The 17675-nt window shown below is 50.7% G+C and overlaps 1 protein-coding gene across 3 annotated transcripts in view; it reads right to left on the reverse strand.

Moving 5' to 3' along the window:
* Positions 1-10380: 10380 nt before the first annotated feature.
* The window catches only part of KIF26B (kinesin family member 26B), a 447298-nt gene continuing 440003 nt past the window's right edge, over positions 10381-17675 (reverse strand). For all 3 annotated transcript variants that reach the window (XM_041761098.1, XM_041761100.1, XM_041761107.1), the window contains one exon: positions 10381-17191. In XM_041761098.1, coding sequence (XP_041617032.1) covers positions 17043-17191 — 149 coding nt within the window. In that variant the 3' untranslated portion in view covers positions 10381-17042. The remainder of the gene's footprint in view (positions 17192-17675) is intronic.

Genomic DNA, 17675 nt, shown 5'->3' on the forward strand with positions numbered 1-17675 from the left:
ATTAAACAGCAGCCCTCCATTCCTGTCCCCCCTCAACCCCCAGAAACCACCACTCTACTTCATCTCTATGTACTTGATTACTCCATGTACCTCATACAAGTGAAATCAGTATTTGTCCTTTTGTGTGTGGCTTATTTCACTCAGTAAAATGTGTCCTTGAGTTTCCTCCATCTTGTAGCGGGTGTCAGAATTTCATTCCTTTTGAAGACTGAATAATATTCCAGAGTGTGTGTATACCGCATGTAGTACATTTTGTTTATCTATTTTTCCGTGGATGGAAATTTGGGTTGTTTCCATCTTTTGGCTATTGCAAATAATGTTGCTATGAACATTGGTGTTCAAATATCTGGTCAAGTTCCTGCTTTCAATTCTCTTGTGTATAATACCCAGAAGTGGAATTGCTGGATCATATTTAACTTTTTGAGGAACTTCCATACTGTTTTCCACAGCAACTGCCACCTCCTTGCCAATACTTGCTATTTTCTGCTTTGTTTTGTTGTGGTTTTTAATAATATCTATGCTAATGGATGAGAAGTGCTATCTCATTGTGGTTTTGATTTGCATTTCCCTAGTGATTAGCCAAACTACCTTTTGTTTGGCCAGACTTAACATCTAAATTGCCTTTTATATCTGGAATCAGATTAATAATGCTTTGCTAGACCACATAAGGATTTTTGGTTAAAAAGAAGATGAGTACCAGGGTGTTTGGGTGGCTCAGTCAGTTAAGCATCTGACTCTTGCTTTCAGCTCAGGTCATAATCTCGGGGTCATGAGATCCAACCCCACATCAGGTTCCACACTCAGGGGAGTCTACTTCTCTCTCTCCCCCTCTTGTTCTCTCTCTCTCTCTCTCTCAAATAAATACATAAATCTTTAAAAAAAGAAGAAGCAGGTAAGTACCATCAAAAGCAACCAGAGGGGGTCCTGGGTTGACCAGTCTGTGTGCTAAGCCTCGGACTATGTACTGAGGAAGGCTCTTTACTTCCTGTAGGCCCAGCTCAGGGAGTGTGGGTGTGGCACCCCTCCTCTTAACCTCTCGAGATCTCTGAAGCACAGCAAAATTTACTTCAGAGGTAATGGCTAGTGCCTTTTTACTGCTGGGGACAATGTGACATTAATTTCTAAGAGGTGCCATCTTGCAGTTCAGTGTGTTTCATGGGTCACATGATCTCCGATTACTAAGGTGACACTTAGGACAATTTTATGGCCAATTGAATCCCAAATTACAGCCCCTGCAGGGGTCTGCATTAATAATGGTCTATAAGAGCACAGCAGGGGGCCCAAGCCAGGTTATGTCGCAATCAAATGCAGTTACTGAAGCAACATTGCAGTAAGATCAAGAAGGATGCATTATTAAGATACATATGCTGGTCTCCTTTCAGAAAAGGGGTGGCCAAATCACCATAGACACCCTTGGATTGTGGAGTAATGAAGACGGCATTATTTTTGCATGAACTGGGATTTCCCTGTAGCTAAGTTAAGAAGCATGACCTGCTATGAGTGAATTAGAATTACTTTTTCTTTCCTTCTTTCTTTTTTAAAAAAAGGATCAAACACTGATTGTTGTATTTCTCCTGTGGGCATTTTGCTTTGTAGAAGTGAGAAACCAGCACCTCTAGCATAGCAGAGTGTGAGGAAGTCTGACTGCATAATTAGTAAGCAAAACCTATAAAAATAACAAGTACATTTTATTAGAATGGGATAATTTCTGAGTGATTTCAGGATTTGAACACACCTGTGCATAGCAATGTGCTAAGTTGTCTGAGATGCTAGTAAGGCAGATAGGTTTCCAACATTGTAAGAATCTAAAATTAAAAGAAAAATTAAATTAAAAAAAAAGAATATAAAATAGAGGGGTGCCCAGGTGGCTCAGTCAGTTAAGCACACGAATCTTGATTTTGGCTCGGGTTGTGATGTTAGGGTCGTGAGATGGAGCCCCACATTGGGCTCCATGCTGAGCGTGGAGCCTGCTTAAGATTTTCTCTCTCCTTTCCCCTTTCCCACCTAGTTGCTCATGGCACTCTCCCTTTTTTTTTTTTTCTCTCTCTCTCTCTCTCAAAAAAAGAATCTATCATAGATAGATGTTGATGCTGATGTTCATGCAGCTGCACATGCATTTACAATTATGAATGTGAAGCAAAAATAAGAGTTAGATAAGAAAATTGTGCCATATTAAGCAACATTACCCTGGGATTTAGGTGGCTTTTTCATCCACTAAATATTGGACTAGTCCTGAGTTCTAATGAGGTTTCAGGGAACACTGATTCAACACATCTCAAGTACATATGAAACTGATCTGGGACTTTGCTTTAAGGGTTTGTATGTCCAAAAAATAAAAAATAAAAAAAATAAGGGTTTGTATGTCCTATGTGTAGAGTATGCCTTTCTAACTAACATAAAAGATTATTATCCAGTTCTTTGCTGTTCTAGTTTGCTTTAAAGACTTTAGAGTCCTTGTTATGTGACTCATGAACCCATTCACCCACTGAAAATATATTGAATATCTATCCTATGCAAAGTGTTGTGCTAGGTCTGGTGAGCCAGACGCTGTTGTGTCCTCTCAGGATGTACCATCTAGCAGTGAAGACACACTGGGCATGCAGAACAGTAATAATGTGATAAATGGGACCTTCTCCACTACCAGGTACCCATCCCCTGGGTGCTGAAGACAAGATGGACCTTCTCTAGTGGCAATCCCCATCAGATAGAGCAGATTTAACTTGAAAAACAGAGGATATGGGAAAGTGAAGAAATCGACTATTATGGACTTAATTCTGTTAATATGTTGAAGTCCAAACCCTAGTATATCAGGATGTAACTGTATTTGGGCATAGGGCTTTTACAGAGGTGACTACGCTCTATGAGCTTATGAGGGTGGGCCCCAATTCAATCTGACCGGTGTCCTTAGAAGAAGAGGAAATTTGGACACACAAATTGGCTATCTGCGAGCCAAGGAAAGAGACCTCCAAGGAAACCAAACCACATGAGACTCTCAGCGCCTCCAGAACTGAGAGAAAATGAATTTCTGTTGTTCAGCCACCCGGATAATACAGTCGAAGCAAACAAACACATTAAGCATTTTATCCCACAAAAAAGCAAAAAACAACTAAAAAAATTCCAGAAAAGCTGCAAGTATAGGCCCGAAAAACTCATTTTTTCCCCTGAACTGTTTGACAATAACTGGTTGACCTGCTTCTTTCTGCTCATCCTTCCTGGCTTTCCCTAGCGTTTCCTTCTCTGTGCTGCTCGAGTACCCATCATTCCCCCTGAAAACATATCACATCAAAATCATTGCTTATTTATCTTTCTCCCCACTAGGCTCTAAATCTCTGGAGGATGGGGCCTGGGTTTCTTTCTCTTTGTACTCTCAGCTTCTGACATCATCTTCGGCTGGACAAATATGCCCTGAGAGGGCCAGGCGCTGTGTAGACTGGAGAATGTTCTGGCCCTGGGGGAGTTCTCAGGTCAGTGAGGGAGAGAGACGATAAAGAGGCAGTCAGGTGGAAAGGGTGTGAGTGCTGCAATGGGAGCAGTAGGCTAGAGATGGCACTAGAGAGTGCCTTTCAAAGTTGGAGAGCCTTCCATTGCACTGGGCTTGACATGTCCTCGGACTTTGCCAATGGTGCTTTGCCAGGGCAAGCAATGAAGAAACGTTTGCTAGACTATATAGGCCATGTCTGCCTCGTTCACTGCTGTTTCCCCAACTCCTGGCCTATCTGACACATTGCGGTAAGCAGTAAATATTTGTGCAGTGAATGCTTGAGTTTGACATCCAAGATCTTCCTGTTTTTTTCAAATGCCTTTCCCACCTTCCCTCTCACTTTCTGACTCGTCCTTGTCCAAAGGTATGAGCTAATCCTTACCTCAGTGGGGGTGGTGCTGAAGATGAAAGGCAATAATAAATATGAAAGCACTTAGCACAGTATAACGTGCTCTATAAACATGAGTTAGCACTCACTGCCTCTTCCCTTCCAGGCCATGTGTTGGATGAAGTCGTGCAGGGCTGACCTGGTTGGGGTTCAGATGCCCTCAGGACCTATTTATGCTCCTGTCAATGCAAAACAGACACAAGAATTCTCAATTTACCATTCTTTAGATGTTGCGTAGGTTTTAATAAGGACCTTAGAGATTCCTTCCTTTGCAACCAGGAAAGAATAATTCAGGTACAGTAATTAGGGTTCATGCAGTCGCTGCTCTTGGGGACGGTCCTAATGAGGGTTTTTCTTTTTGTCTTATTGAGTTCTCCCCAAGGGAGCTCTTATTAGAGGAAGAGGAGCCCCACAGTCACAGTGGGAGGTCGGCTGTGTCAGTAGGGGTTCCCCAGAGAAGCAGAACCAGTAGGAGGTGCACACATATGGAAGGAGGGTGTAGACTCCCTGCACATCAATTGGGTCACGTGGGAGCACGGAGGGCACCGTCCATGCGTTAATAATGAGCTGTGTGTGTGTGTGTGTGTGTGTGTGTGTGTGTCTGTGTGTGTCTGTGTTTGGGGGGCATCAAGAGACTGTCACCGTGACCTGCAGCCTGAGATGGCTCCGGAGGCTGAAGAGAGTGTCTCCTGGAGGAAGTCCCTTGTCTAGTCTGTGTCCCATTGATGTAAGACATGCCTGGTGGTGGTGGGGGGGAGCTTCTTCCCCTCAGGAACCCTGAGCTGGAAGGTCACCATCATTTGTGGAGGGGCAGGGTCACCCCAGGAGCTAGGGGAAAGCCGGAGGACCACAGGGCCGGCTCCCTTCCCCGAGCAGGGGCTGCCACCCTCTACACAGCGCGCTTGGCGGTCAGTCCACTGCTAGGCCTCTGCACTGAGAGTGCTGGTGCTGGTGCTGGTGCTGGTGTGGGAGAGGGAGTTAGGGAGGAAGGCTCCATCCCTGGCTCCCCAGACATAAGGAAGTGGGTGTAGGCAGTCACTTGGGGTTCTGGAGTGCCCAGAGGACAGGCTGTGGGGCAGGAGCTCCGGTGTAGGCTCCACTCGGGTTCAGGGTCTTCTCGCACCCCCGCCCCGGCTGGCTCCTCTGCACCCCCGAGGGCGCCCCCTGGAGGCAGGGCTAACGTGCCATCTGGCCCCGGGTACGCACTCCCATTGCTGGGAAATCCAGGGCCCAGAGCCGCCTTCTGAACAGCCGGCCCCGGGCCATCCACGCCCCACAGACCGCTGCTCCCGGGCCTGCACTTTCTGCAGGTGCGCCGACCCCGGGTGAGCTGTGACCCTGCGTGAAGGCTGACTGCCTGCGAGGAGCCGGTGCAGGTGTTGGGGTGGTCCCAGGGGCTTGACCAACACCTTGCTGGGTTGTCCCTGGCCCGTGTCTGGTGTGACACAGGGACCGCCTGGAGCCATGTGTCACGTCCTCCAGCCCTGGGGCCTCAGCAACCAGGAGAGGGCAGCGCAGTGCACCCCCTCCACAAGCTGAGGGGGCCAGGAGGCGGTTTAGGTGCGCTGCCAGGTATGGGACTGTGTGCCCCGTCCCTGTCCCCGCAGCTCCTGAGGTGGCAGCTGCCCTGTCTGCTGGGCCGTGCGTGCAGCCCATGGGGTCTCCATCCCTAGGTCTTGCTGCTCAAAAGAACACTATCAGGCAGAGACTATTCTCAGTTGCTTTGCAGGTGGAAAATGCTGGCCATGGGCTGGGAGGGGTTAGTGGCCTGCACAGGCTCTCCCTGCCACCCAGGAAAGGGTGTGACGCACAGGCTGCGTGCTGAGTAGGTCCTGGGCCCCTCCCCGCGGCAGCTGCGGAGTGAGGCACGTAAGAGCATCTGGGCTACTTGCCCTCAGGTGCATGTACGTGCATGCGTGTGCGCGCTTGCGTTCACTGCGGGATATGCAGGTGGTGGCTTCTGGAACTGCTGCAGAGTGCTTCATTAGCATGTCGAGGCCTCTGACCAGGAATCTCCCTCCGGAAGTCCCTTCCCTAAGCACGTGAAAGCTCATTACCTACATCTGAGACATTTGGAAATGAGATTTCTTGGTAAAATAGAGGCATCAAAGATGTGATTGCCCTCAGGAATATTAACTCTACGGCCCGGGGCCACTGCTGTGTTCAGTTAGGTGCCTCCTCCCCTTAAGGAAGGACTGGCCACCCCTGCCACCAGGGCGGGCCTGTTGAGCCTTTCCTGCGAGAGTGTCCCCACAGTGCCTGAGGACAGCGTCGGCGGGACCGCTGTGGGCTCCTCGATGCACAAGCATGTACTGGGACAGAGTCCCCCTGGGATGTCTTGTCAGTAATCATTCCCCTGGGAGTGAGGTGTAGGGAGTGGCACGACCTACAGCCCCGTCTGCTGCTAACAGACGGGGGCCACTGACATTTGCGAACGAAGGGACGAGTGCTGGATGAGGCAGCAGGCGTGGGCCGTGGGAGGATGCGCGGCCGTTTCTCTACTACCTCGCCTCGGGGGAGCGCTCCACGCATTCTGATGTCCTCTTGCACACGCACACTGCGCCCGTGCTTGGAACAAGCCCGCGGGCCTGGACATGCAGATGCGGCTTCTCTGTCCCCCACGGATGAGGAATCTGGGCCCAGGGATGCTTGGCAGCTCCCCGAAAGCAAGTGTGACATGCGGCCCTCATAACAGCACCCAGGCCAAGGCTTGAGACACGCGTGGGGATCCTCTGAGACCCTTTCCGCGGGCGCCCTGTGTGTAATGGATCCGGGACTCCCTTTCCGAGGGGTTCCGAGACCCTCTGTGTCTTACCGCTGTTGTGCCCGTGCTGTGCCGGACCCTCGGCCTGCAGGGGGCTGCCCTTGGGAGAGCTGCAGGATCTGCACCCCCGCCTCAGCGTAAGGATTGTCTTGACTTAAAGGCACTTGAAGACCAGCAGGTGCAAGAAGGCCTTCTGATCTCCCCCTTTCTTCCCCAAAACAGGAGATAAAACTCTCAGGTGAAAGATCTCCTTCCAGAATCAGGAGAAAAGCAGCATTCTCATCAGGGTCTGGTGGGGGTGGGGGTGCGTGCAGAGGGGCTGGGGGAGAGGCTGAGAGGAGTCAGCACACAGACTTCTTCGTAAAGATGACCCCTCTTCCTCTCCCCTCCCGGTGTATCTGAGTTGTGTTTCCACAGGGCCTCTCTCCCTTCAACCTACTATGAGAGTACTTCGGTGTTGCCACTGTTTGGGGTCTTCCTCTATGAAATCTCCTTTGTCACATAAAACTCCTCGAGTGTGTATGCCCTTACCCTGTTCATTCAGCTCTGTCAGTTCCACGTGCGGGCCCAGCCACAGACCCTAGGACGACCCGGGGTTAGCCTCCCCATCACCTCTGCAAGCCTGATGTTTGGGGACAGACACACGTGTCCTCCAGGAGAGCCAGGACCGTATCCTGAGAACTTGGAGCGTCCGACAGCAGGGGCCCGTCCACCTTTGGGACCTCAGTATGTATTTGTGGAATGAGCTGAATCAGTGAAATGCTTAGGGGGGACAAGGTGACCGTCTCGGGACCATCAGGGAAGGCTTCTGAGCCTTGCTTAGGGCGGACGGATCAAAATATGGCCGTGCCCAGTGTATAAAATGCCTTATGTGTCCTAGTCCTGGGTGTGTCCTGTTCAACATGTTTACTAGAGTGTCATTTATTATAGCCAAAAAAATGGAAGCAGCTGGAAGGTCTAGCAGCAGGGAATTACACCTACATGATGGCCAGTCTACCTGATGGAATATTCTGCAGCTGTTAAAAGCCAGTAGTAGGAGCACATGAGCTGATCAGGAGTAAATGTGCAGGGGACAATTATTCAGGGAAAACAAGCAGATTCCCAAAGGGTACGTCCCGGTGATCAAGAATTGGTGAAAGTATATGTGACTGTGTGTGTTTATAAAATAATGGAGTGAGATTAAAGGCTATTTTTATTTTCCATTTCTGGCTTTTCAAAAGTCCGGTTGAACAACAGGCCTTCCTCTCTAGGACCTTGGTAGTGAGTGGATCTCCGTGGGCTCATGGAAGGCCTTTGAGTGTTTCTTCTGAGCGCACGCAAGGTGTGTGTACATGTCTGGGCCCAAGATGGAGGGCAACCTAATGATTTTGAAATGAAAACCAAATGGCAGACTGTTCCCCAGCACACAGGATGCTGAGCATCAAAGCAGTTTCTTCTGTTGGCCTCCAGGTCGCCTCCCCTGCTGCAGAGGCCAGGTGGCTCTGGGGGACAGCTCGTACCTTGTTCTCTACATCCCTTGGCCTCTAAGCTCCTTCTTGAGCTCTTGGCAAATGCAGGGAGGCGGCTCCCCCAAGCAGGGGCCTGCAGGGGCCTGGCTGAGTGGCTCTGGGGCCTGGGGCCTGGGGCCTCTCCTCCTCTCCAGCAGATGGACCCTGGGGAGTCAATTTCCCAGCAGAAATGAAATGACCTTCAGAGTGACCTGTGCTTGGACCCCCTCCCTCGCTCCCCCTCCCTCACTCTCCTAACCCCGGGGCTTAAGACCCTTCTGGAGCTGAGGCCCGGCTAAGGGCCCAAAATCAAGAAAAGAGGGCATGTGTCAGGGGTTGGTGGGAGAGGACTTCATCCTTCAAGGGGGCATATGTTTGCCTGTTTGTAATGGGGTTTGGTTTGCCAGCCAGTCTTGCCAACCTAAACGAGCTTGTGAAGCCTGAAGTTCATGAAGCTGTTTTATTCAGCAGCAGCAGGGGCAAAGCAGGGGCAAAGCCCACGCTCGATAAAGGTCTGTTCAGTGATTGCTTTATCAACATTCAGTAGGGGGCCAAGGGCTCGAGCACTCCTCTGTTTCATCTCTTGGAGAGACAGGCTTCAGGAGGCTGGAAGCCAAGGCTGCTCAGCAGTTGGGAGGTCAGGGTTATGTGTATATTGAACCAAGGGCATGAGTGTGACCCAGTGTGGACCTGCTGCTCCTACTACACTGTGACCTGGGAACTTAATCCCAACTGTGCATTTATTTGCAAACACGGACCTCCAGTCCTTTGGTTAAAGGTGTTTGAAATTTTAGCAGACTCAAGCCCAAGTATTGTCTGGTCCCTCTTCTCCCAAAGGTCATCCATCCATCTATCGATCCATACAATTAATATTGAGTAGCCACTATACCCCAGACTCTGTTCTAGAGGCTGAAGATGTAGAAGAAGAGCCCCCCTGCCCCCAGGTGCTGGGAGCACACCAGCTGCTGACAGGCCAAACTGTTTACACTCCAAGGGCTCCAAATGTTTATAAGTTTTCTGGAAACTAAGCCTTCACCTGGAGGAGCAAGTGGAAACATCAGACATGGAGACACTTCCTCTGTGCAGGTGCCAGGACAGTCTAAAATGCTTTGCTAGTCAGTGGTGTCACCTTGCTCTGTTTTTATGTCCATCTGAAGGAGGGTGCCATGGTGGACAGAGAATTAATATTCTCCCTGAGATGAAAACGCAGGATTGAAAGGGAAAAAGAATAAACGGAACACTAATCACAATTTTGAGTGGTTTGAGAGACCATGCAGTAAGAGCGTACGTTTGGATGGTTTTTTCTCCAGGGTAAGGGTGAGGGGGCTAGCATCAGTTTTAGATGCAGCTTTGTGGCCTCCTGTCTCTCAGGGGGATGCTCAGAGTCAGGCAGCGCCTCCACTTACTCTTCTATCAAAGGCATCATTTTTAGAAAACCCTTATGGCTTATGGCTTCTTAAGAACCTATGGTTGCTGCCTAGAGTGGCCCAAAGGGAGCGCAGGAAGGTTTCATGGGCGATTTAGGAAGAGGCAGAGTGGGGAGCCTAGTTGCTGTGGGTGTCCAGGCCAGCTCTGCGGAGGGTGAGACGTGGAGTCAGGGCAGGGCCGCGCCAGGAGCCAAGCGTGTGCATCTGGGCATTTGCCGGGGTGGCCGCTGCCCTTCCCCTCAGCTGCCCGGTGGATGGGTTCCCGCAGCTCAGAAAGTGCTCGATGGCTGCTCGGGGAGAGTCTGCAGGGGTCGGGGTGGGAAGAGACTGTCCTGGTGGGGAGGGGTACCCTGAGGAGATTTCCTTCCAGTTTCTGACCTTGTTCTGCTTCCTGCCCTGCATGTACCTAGTCGCAGTGGAGACGACACAGCTGTAACAAGGGGTTGTGTGTCCGAGCCTGAGCCGTCTGCAGAGGAGGAGAATGCCTGCATTCTGTGCAAGCCCCAGACCCTGCACCGGGGACGGGCACCAGGCCAACAAAAACACCACCCAGCGCCACACTTCACACTTGCATGTGTGATCCCAGCCCAGTGGCCGACTCCCGGGGATGCCGACCAATGCTGGGGCTCTGGGACTCAGCCCCCCACCTACACCCAGCTCTGGGCAAGCTTCCGAACTTGCTGGAGGGCAGCCCGCAAGCGGGAGGAGACAGGCCTCATGCTGGGAGGAAGCCCACAGCCAAGGGCTTGCTCTAGTGAGAAGAACCCTCCTCCCGGGCCTTGAATTATTACCCCTCTGCACAGAAGGATACAGTGGATAGAGGCATCCAGAACTCCGAGTAGAATAGAAGTGAACATTTAATGCCACCATAGTTTGCTTCTTTTTAAACACCAGATTCTTTTTGACAACATTTTACACCTCATATGCCACAAAAAGTCAGAGATCGTCGCCAGCAAACGTCTTCACACTGGAAATGGCACACAGCTTAATGGGTTCGTCATCAGTTTGTGAGAACTAGAACTTTCTCTTCCAGACTGTTCTCCAGGTAGCCTGCTCATGGTTATCAGGATCAAGCCAGCGGCTAGCTTTGATACAGCAATGTATGGACCCCGACATAAAACCCAGCCTGTTTGCAAAGAGGCTGTTGGGACCTGCCCAAGTACAGAATAGTTGGGATTTCAGCCTTCGACAAATGAACTTTATTTAAAAAGTTTTAACAGCAAACACTTATAAGCTAAGAACTTGATCTTTAAGACGGCACCAATCCTTTATCCAGTTAAAACAGTGAATTTAAAACCATGATCGTAAATACTACCAGTGAATTTTAAATCAAGATTCTCTGACCTTGTTGTGAATCGGCCGTTTCTCACACAGATGAGTGACTCGGCAGGCCTCGTGTCCCATTTCCAAGTTGGCCCGCGTCTACAGATAAGCAGGTTTATATATACATACATACATTACTAGGCGGCAGGAACCACCACGCTCATGTAGCACAATGTGCCCATTTTACAGAGTTGAAAACAGAGTCCCGGAGAAGTTTGGTCACAGATCCAAGGCCGCAGGACTCCTGACACCACTGGGATCAGAAATCCTATTTTCTGCCCTCTGCTCTTCCATCCTGCCACATACCTTCTGTACACATGCATCCATCTACGCCCCGGGCGCACACACATGCACACACACGCACATGCACGCCAGTACAGGGGCATGATGTGCGTCCACGTGTTCACACACCTGGTGCACCCAGCACCTCCTGGGAAGAGCCCGAGATTCTGGACTCGGGTCACGTTCCACCCTAAAAACTATTCTGCGGACTCGGGCCAATCGCTGCCTCTTGACTTCAGTTTCTTCATCTCTAAAGGATCATCTCCAGCTCCCGCATGGAGCACTTCATCAAAGCACTTCCCATCACTGATAGCACTTTCTCTCTACACTGTCCCAGAAGGGCAGCTGTTTTGAACCCCCGATCTCCCCCTGGGGAGCCCAAGTTGCATAGCGAGGGAGGGAACCAGGCCTGGCCCAGCGTCCTTACCCTTGGCTCCAGGCTAGAGCTCCTTCTCCAATGAGACTACTGACCCCAGCCCCTCCCCACCTCTCAGACTGGGGAGAGGACCCGATGCCTTAAGTATTACGGGTTGTAAAATCCACTAAAGTGCTTTGGTTTCTCCAGAACAAACAGGTACTAATGCATCCAAGGTGAAGAACTCTGGTTGCACCTGAGAGGTGGGTGGGTGGGGGTCTCAGGGGACTCTGGGGACCTCATACTATCCATATTTTTCACAGAAATTTTGCAGAAATCCCACCCAGGCCTGTGGAGGCTGGTTTCCAAGCCCATTATCATCATATTCAAAGTGATGGGACCTTTCCCCTTCAGCCACTCGCTATGGAAACAGCTTAGATGTTGCACGAAGCCAGATAGCTTGAGGACTTGATCCTAATCCTGCCCTCCTGATTTATTTATCTTTCCCCCTCTGGGGCCTGTGTCTCTGTTATAGACCTCATGAGAGGAGGGGCTAGGACAGCCACAGATGCCCTCACCTAGGCTTCAATGCATAACACTTGGAAAGCATTTCCAACCGTGATGTATACATAAATTATAAAGCACAGGTGAGGCTACAAAACAATATCCTGAGTTTACAAATAAATTCTACTTCTTCCTAAAATTGAACAGGACTGTGGGCTGTTGGTCAGCAGTGTGGGGAATGACGTGGACATGCGAGGGCCCCATTTCAGTGTTCATCCCGATGTGCAAGGACACGGGGCATGAATGGGTTTCCAGAGTGTTCCCTGGGCGTGCTGAAAGCTGTCTCCTGCCTCCAGCACGCTCCACGCCTGGTATGAGGACATTGGCATCCGGTTCTGAGGAGGGCCGCCCAAAAGCAGAATGTATTCATCTACGGGGTGGGTAAACCAGCTTCTGCAATTGGATCAAAAACTTTTTTGAGAAGGTGGGCTTGAGTTACAAGAGCATCTGCTGGATTGGAACTAGGTTTTTATCTGGAAATGAACAGTTTGTAATTATAAAATATACATACACGTGTGTGTGTGTGTGTGTGTGTGTGTGTGTCGGGGAAATTGCTAAGTGACACGCTTTGCGAGTTCTTACCCACAAATGCCAACAGGTATTTGCTGCAGGAGGAAAAAGAGCTATTATAATCCAAAGGAATGAAGTATTTTACCGTCTGCGCCCTGACCACCACCCCCACCCAACAAACCACATTAGACCACTCTTGGCAGTGTCATTGGAGCTGGGCATGTGGCTTTGGCTCACTGGGCAGAGAGAGGAGTGAGCTTCATCCACGGCAGCCAGGTCTCCCGTGTGGCAGTGGTGAGCTGCGGCCTCTGTCGCCGAAGGCCTGGCTGCACTGCCTGGGCAGTGGTGGGGAGGCCCTGGGGACAGTGGGACCAGGCAGTTTTGAGCATTGGCTGTTGTGACAAGACTTTCAACCTGTTTCTTACTGACAGGGTTTCAGGATTTAAAAGAGATCACCTTTAACAGTGAGTTAACGGTGAGGAAATCTTTCAGTATGTGCTCAGAGTGGGCTAATACTCCAGAAGGAAGTAACAATAAACTCCTGATTTCAATCGTGGAATGGTCTCAGCTTTAGTCATTTCTTTTGCGGCCTTTTTGGGATTAAGGAAGTTTAAAACATTCACTGCATTGCTTTTTTGGAAGCCTCAACCATACACTGGCCATGGCTGAGGACGCTGGACGCCGTGTCTGCAGAGGCCAGTGTGTCGCCTCTCACAAGCCTGGGCCTCTGTTCCACAAAGCAGTCAGCTGCTTTCACATAGTGACACTTATGGAAAAAGTTATATATCAACCTAAATTGGACATCAGCTCTATAATTTGGAGCCCAGAGAAGAGTTTCTTGCTCAGCAAGCACAGAAGTCCAAGAACGAACATAAGTTGTAAATGTGTGTCAGACTTTTTGAGCCCCTTGCCCCAATGGCATTTGGGGCTACAGGGAGGTCACTGCCACCTTCCAGGAATGCAGACTTCAAGCTTGAGGCTACATTTATGACAACTGGCCAGATTCTTGCCTGCCGAGTCCCGCATGCTGGGCTGCGTGGCTTCCATGCCTTCCCCAGCTCTGGGTCCCTTGTAGGACCCCTACCAGCATCAGTAGAGCCTGCCCTCTGCATCTGCCATGAGTTCTGTGTGTTCACAATAGCAACTGGACATAAAACACCCACAAAGTGTTCTGATTTCAAATCTGGAAGAGATGAACGTTAGCAACAGCTTCCCAGTGATGGAGAGGGGAGTTCAAGGACGAGAAGATCAAAGATTGCAGCTCTCAGGTGGGGACCGCAAGCCCAGGATTAAGCACACTGTCACTCGGTCACAGCGTGAACCAGCCCCACAGAAAGCAATCTGGATTTACTCCCTGGGAAACAATATCACCATTTCCCCTCTGTGGGTCTGAGTTTTGTTCTATGGCTAATGCCTCACCTGACACTGAACTGTTTGGGCAGATTTCAGATGAGGAATGAAGGCTTGCAGATCTAGATGTGAATTTCACATAGAAGCTACTGGTCCTTTTATTTGTGGATAACGAAATGGAAATGGGTTGACATTCTCCTTGCTTTTCTGGGTTATGTGTCACCAAAACCAAAATGTGGAGCTACTTCACGTGTGGCCAGTTAAGGGGACAGCCTCAGAAGAGTTGGCCAGGCCTGTGTCCCTTTGTGCCTGGAGAGCATCATCTATCTGTAGCATCAACTCCTAGGAAGAACCAGGAGCCAGCACGTGACAGCACAAAATTCATGCCGTCTTCACATGGTTAATCAGTACGTGGTACATGAGGATGTTTGCAGCTCACTGAGTTTTAAGGGAAAGAAGGAAAAAGAAAAGAAAAAGCCAGAATGGACAACCTCCACACAGAGTTGCTGTCCTCAGCCTTGCTGACGACATTCTGTGAGATGGTCCATGGCGTGGCATCTTCGGGAAGCCAGTCTGACTCGGTAAGAAAGCTCTTGGTTTCATTCAACCCTTTTGCTACCTCATGAAGTTGCGACGAATGTATACAAGCAGGCTCAGGTAGTAGGAAAGATTGAGATTTCAAATTTCTGTAGCTGTTTCTACTTGTTCTCGCTCTGGGAAAGGCACCAGGACCCATCACTGGCCTGCTTCAGGAGGCCAGCACAGCGTGGCGACCTCGGGGCTATGGGGCATGTGCCGACACAAAAGCTAAGTATGTGGGTTATGCATCAAGTGAATTTGTTTCCAACAAAGACTAGAATACTCATCTTTGACAATTCCCAAATTAAAGGCTTTTCACAGAGTGGTATATTTCAGAGTAGCAAGCAAAAGGGGTACAGACTCAGACTCGGAAGATGGGCATCCCTTGGGGTCCAGAAGCTTCCATATGGTTGCTGTTAAGCCCATTCACACAGGTGCTGTGAGGGCAGAGGTGTGTCCAGAACAGTAAACTGCCCTGCAGGCTGGCGTGAAGGCCAAGGAGCGGGTGAGGCCCTGCTTCCTAGGGTGACAGACACATTCCCTGTTAAAGTACAGGGGGAATGGTCCATTCTGGGGCACCTTCCACCACGTTGTAGCCTGTTCAGCTCTGAGATGTGTGCATCTCTGCTGCGTGTATGTCTGCAGGGGGCAGGCTCTTAGACAATGCAGAGCTGGACTCATGATCCACAGGGCTGGCTTCCAGACACTCGAGCCTTCGGGGCACCGGGGCCTGTTCTGACCAGTAAAGGACCACGTCCTGTGAAGCTCGTGAGACCCCAGTCCCTCTGCTCTGAGTTTGGCTGAGCTTCACTGGCTGCCTAGCCAGCTGTGCGGGGCTTCGTGCGTCCAGAGGAGCACTGGCAAAGGTTCACACGGATCTGTTTCCTTGGGGAGCAGCTGGGTCAAGGTGCAGGATAGCGGGGACTGTCAAACCTAGAAACAGGTTCACAATGGTATGCTGCATTGGAGGGCAAAACCCGATAGTATGCTGTGACACCCCGAATACCCTCACCAGTGGGCAGGCCACAGGGCCCTGACCTGAGAGGTAGGAGGCAGCCCCTGCTGTTCCACAGCTTTTATCAGATAATCCTCTGACCACTTGGTACCTTGGGGTTCCATCTCTAAAATGGGTATGATGATCCCTAAGGGGCTGGAGGCAGGAATGAACAGCTGGATTGGAGGATGAAGTCCTATGGTTCTGGGAGCGAGGGCCCAGACAGGCCTATGCATGAAGCTCTGGGCTCTGTCTCTCAAGGGGTGTGCAGTTCACGACAGGAAACATCTCTACTTTCTGGTGCCAAGCCTGAGGGGGAAAAGCCTTGTCCTTTCTTGGGATGGAGGCCTTGGGACATGGGGGAATGGGGACGTTTTGCAATTGAGCAGCACTCCGGTCCACAGGGCCATTATGTGATTCCCAACATTCTTTCTTGTTCTAAGCCAATGCTGTTGCCAGTCTCTGAGCACATACCAGCCTGAGAAGGTCTCTAACCTGGGAGAGGCTCCCCTGCTTCTAATACCTTCGCAGAACTAGAGAACAAAAAATATGGCTCTATCAGGTTGGTTCAAGCTTTCAATCCGGTCTTTGGGATAAAAACGATAAAAAAAAATGTTTTTGACGGCTGTGAAAACCCTGGGTTTGGGGGTAAGGGAACCAGTATGTGCGCCAGGACTCGGAGGGAGAAGCTGTGTCTGGAACAAACACCCCTCTCAAAAGACACAGGAGGCCTTGCTCATAAAGGCTCCTTTTCCCTTAGAGATGCAGCCCCCTGTGTCTCTGGAGCTCACGGTGCACCTGCCCCCAAGTCTGCCTGCTGCCCGGGGCCCCTGGGGAGAGGTGGCCCCATGTCACCTGCTGTGCCCGCCGTCTCTGGAGACACAGCAGCTCGGGCCCACGAAGTCTCTGTGTTCTGAGTGGCCTTACCAGAAGAACTGTAAAGGACACTGAACATTTATTCATATGCAATACCGAGTAGGGAATAGATCTACAAATACTACTTAGAAACAGCAAGTCAGAAACAGGATAAAACACCAAGAGAAAACGAGCCGGAAATACATTTCAAAAACGCGCTTGATTTCCGCGTGTGTGTGGTGGTGTTTTCATCTGGACTAGCACCATCTGTACACGAGAAAGTCTGAACATAAACGTTTGGATAATAAAGATTTGCAAGGCACTTAATCAGTCGCTCTGGGTGACCTGTTGAATGGTTTTAGCTCCCGACAGCCATCCTGCACGCACCCTCGCCCCTTCTCACGAAGCCAGAGAAGAGAGAGGTCTCTTGCCAGCAGTCCTGATGCATAAACAAGTTCTCGAAAGTTCCTCAAAGTGCTTCTTCAGTCTCGCGGGGCTTCCATGTCCCTTGGGCTTCCCATCACTTCCTCCTCCCACATGTCTGGTGTCCGCTCCTCTCCTACAGAAAACAAAAGAAAACTGCCTTCCGCTCAGCGCTAACTCCGGACGTGCACCAACCTTCATCCTCCTTCCGCTGTCTCCGAGGTCCCGGGCGGCGAGGCGCTGGCGGGCCCGGCCGGCCTTCATCGGCGCCGGGAGGTGATGTCGAAGCAGGTGATCATCATGAGGTGGGCCTTGCAGAAGTTGACGCGGCTCTCCAGACGCTCCGTCACGCACTCGAGCGCCTCCAGGTACTCCAGGGAATCCAGTTCCCAAACCTGCTCCAGGTCAACTGCAAAGGAGGGGAAGCTGGTGGAGACGCTGAAGGCACAAGGGGGTAGCCTCCCCGTTACCGCCCTGCCAGCCCCCCCTGATGCTGGGCCCTTGGCTCTATCATTAGGATTTCAGGCCCTTCCCCTGTTGATGAGACTCTGAGGGATGAGGCCTGGATAGCAGCCAGGATGGGGGCATGGCCCGTGAACAGGATGGTGGCCTGGGACCCCCAGCTCGGCCCTGCCTCCCCTCCGCCAGCACAGGTTCCTTAGAAGTGATGAGAGGCACAACTGCTATTCCACCTCCTTTACCAAACTCGAGTTCCCAAGAAGAGTAAAATAAAATGAGAGGAAAAGTGCGAGAACTGTAACACGGATGCTGTGGAAACACAAGAAGTTGTAATGGAGGCCGCCTCTTTTTGCAGGGGGGCTTGCGGAGACCCTAAGGAGTGAGATGACTCGGGGCCAGAGACGGTAAGGATGAGAGCTGGGATGAGACCAAGG

The sequence above is a fragment of the Vulpes lagopus genome, chromosome 1 (genome assembly GCF_018345385.1).
Source record: "Vulpes lagopus strain Blue_001 chromosome 1, ASM1834538v1, whole genome shotgun sequence".
In the NCBI taxonomy this organism is placed as follows: domain Eukaryota; kingdom Metazoa; phylum Chordata; class Mammalia; order Carnivora; family Canidae; genus Vulpes; species Vulpes lagopus.